At 53.1% G+C, this 529-nt stretch overlaps 1 protein-coding gene across 1 annotated transcript; it reads right to left on the reverse strand.

Moving 5' to 3' along the window:
• Nucleotides 1-181: 181 nt before the first annotated feature.
• LOC119588250 (glycine-rich cell wall structural protein 2-like) lies at nt 182-514 on the reverse strand. The gene has a single exon (XM_037936946.1). It carries the CDS (start codon nt 512-514, stop codon nt 182-184), a length of 333 nt encoding a protein of 110 aa, XP_037792874.1.
• Nucleotides 515-529: the final 15 nt, after the last annotated feature.

The following is a 529-nucleotide window of genomic DNA, read 5'->3' on the forward strand; positions in this document are numbered from 1 at the left end:
GCTATCTGGAATATCACAGCATTCTCTTCAGCGTGGAATTGAAGCTGAGAAGTACAGGAGTACTCTTTTCCATGTTATGCATGGGGTTATATAACAGCAAGAGATTTCTTTTGTTTTATATATTTTTAGAAACAAAGACATGTTTCTATGTTTCAAGCCAAATTTTGTTTGGGTATGATGATTACCATCCGTAGCTTCCTCCGCCACTTCCTCGTCCTCCGCCGAAGGATCCTCCTCCGCCTTGGCCGAAACCGCCGCCGAAGCCCGAGGCGCCGCCGACGCTAGGAAGAACGCCCACGCCCATCAAGGGCGCACGGACGACGCTGCCTCCACCTCGTCCGCCACCATACCCGCCGCTTCCTCCGGTAAATCCACTGCTGCTGAATCCAGCGCTTCCACTAAATCCTCTGCCACCAACGAATCCGCCACTTCCACCACGGCTAAATCCACTGCCTGAAAATCCACTTCCAATTCCACCTCCATATCCACCGCCGGCTGCCGCCATGCAAACCATGGCCGCAAGCGCCAC

This window comes from Penaeus monodon, chromosome 23 (genome assembly GCF_015228065.2).
Source record: "Penaeus monodon isolate SGIC_2016 chromosome 23, NSTDA_Pmon_1, whole genome shotgun sequence".
In the NCBI taxonomy this organism is placed as follows: Eukaryota; Metazoa; Arthropoda; class Malacostraca; order Decapoda; family Penaeidae; genus Penaeus; species Penaeus monodon.

What these genes read in the sequence shown, in the direction of transcription:
- LOC119588250 (XM_037936946.1), bottom strand. Translation starts at nt 514, where the DNA reads ATGGTTTGCATGGCGGCAGCCGGCGGTGGATATGGAGGTGGAATTGGA.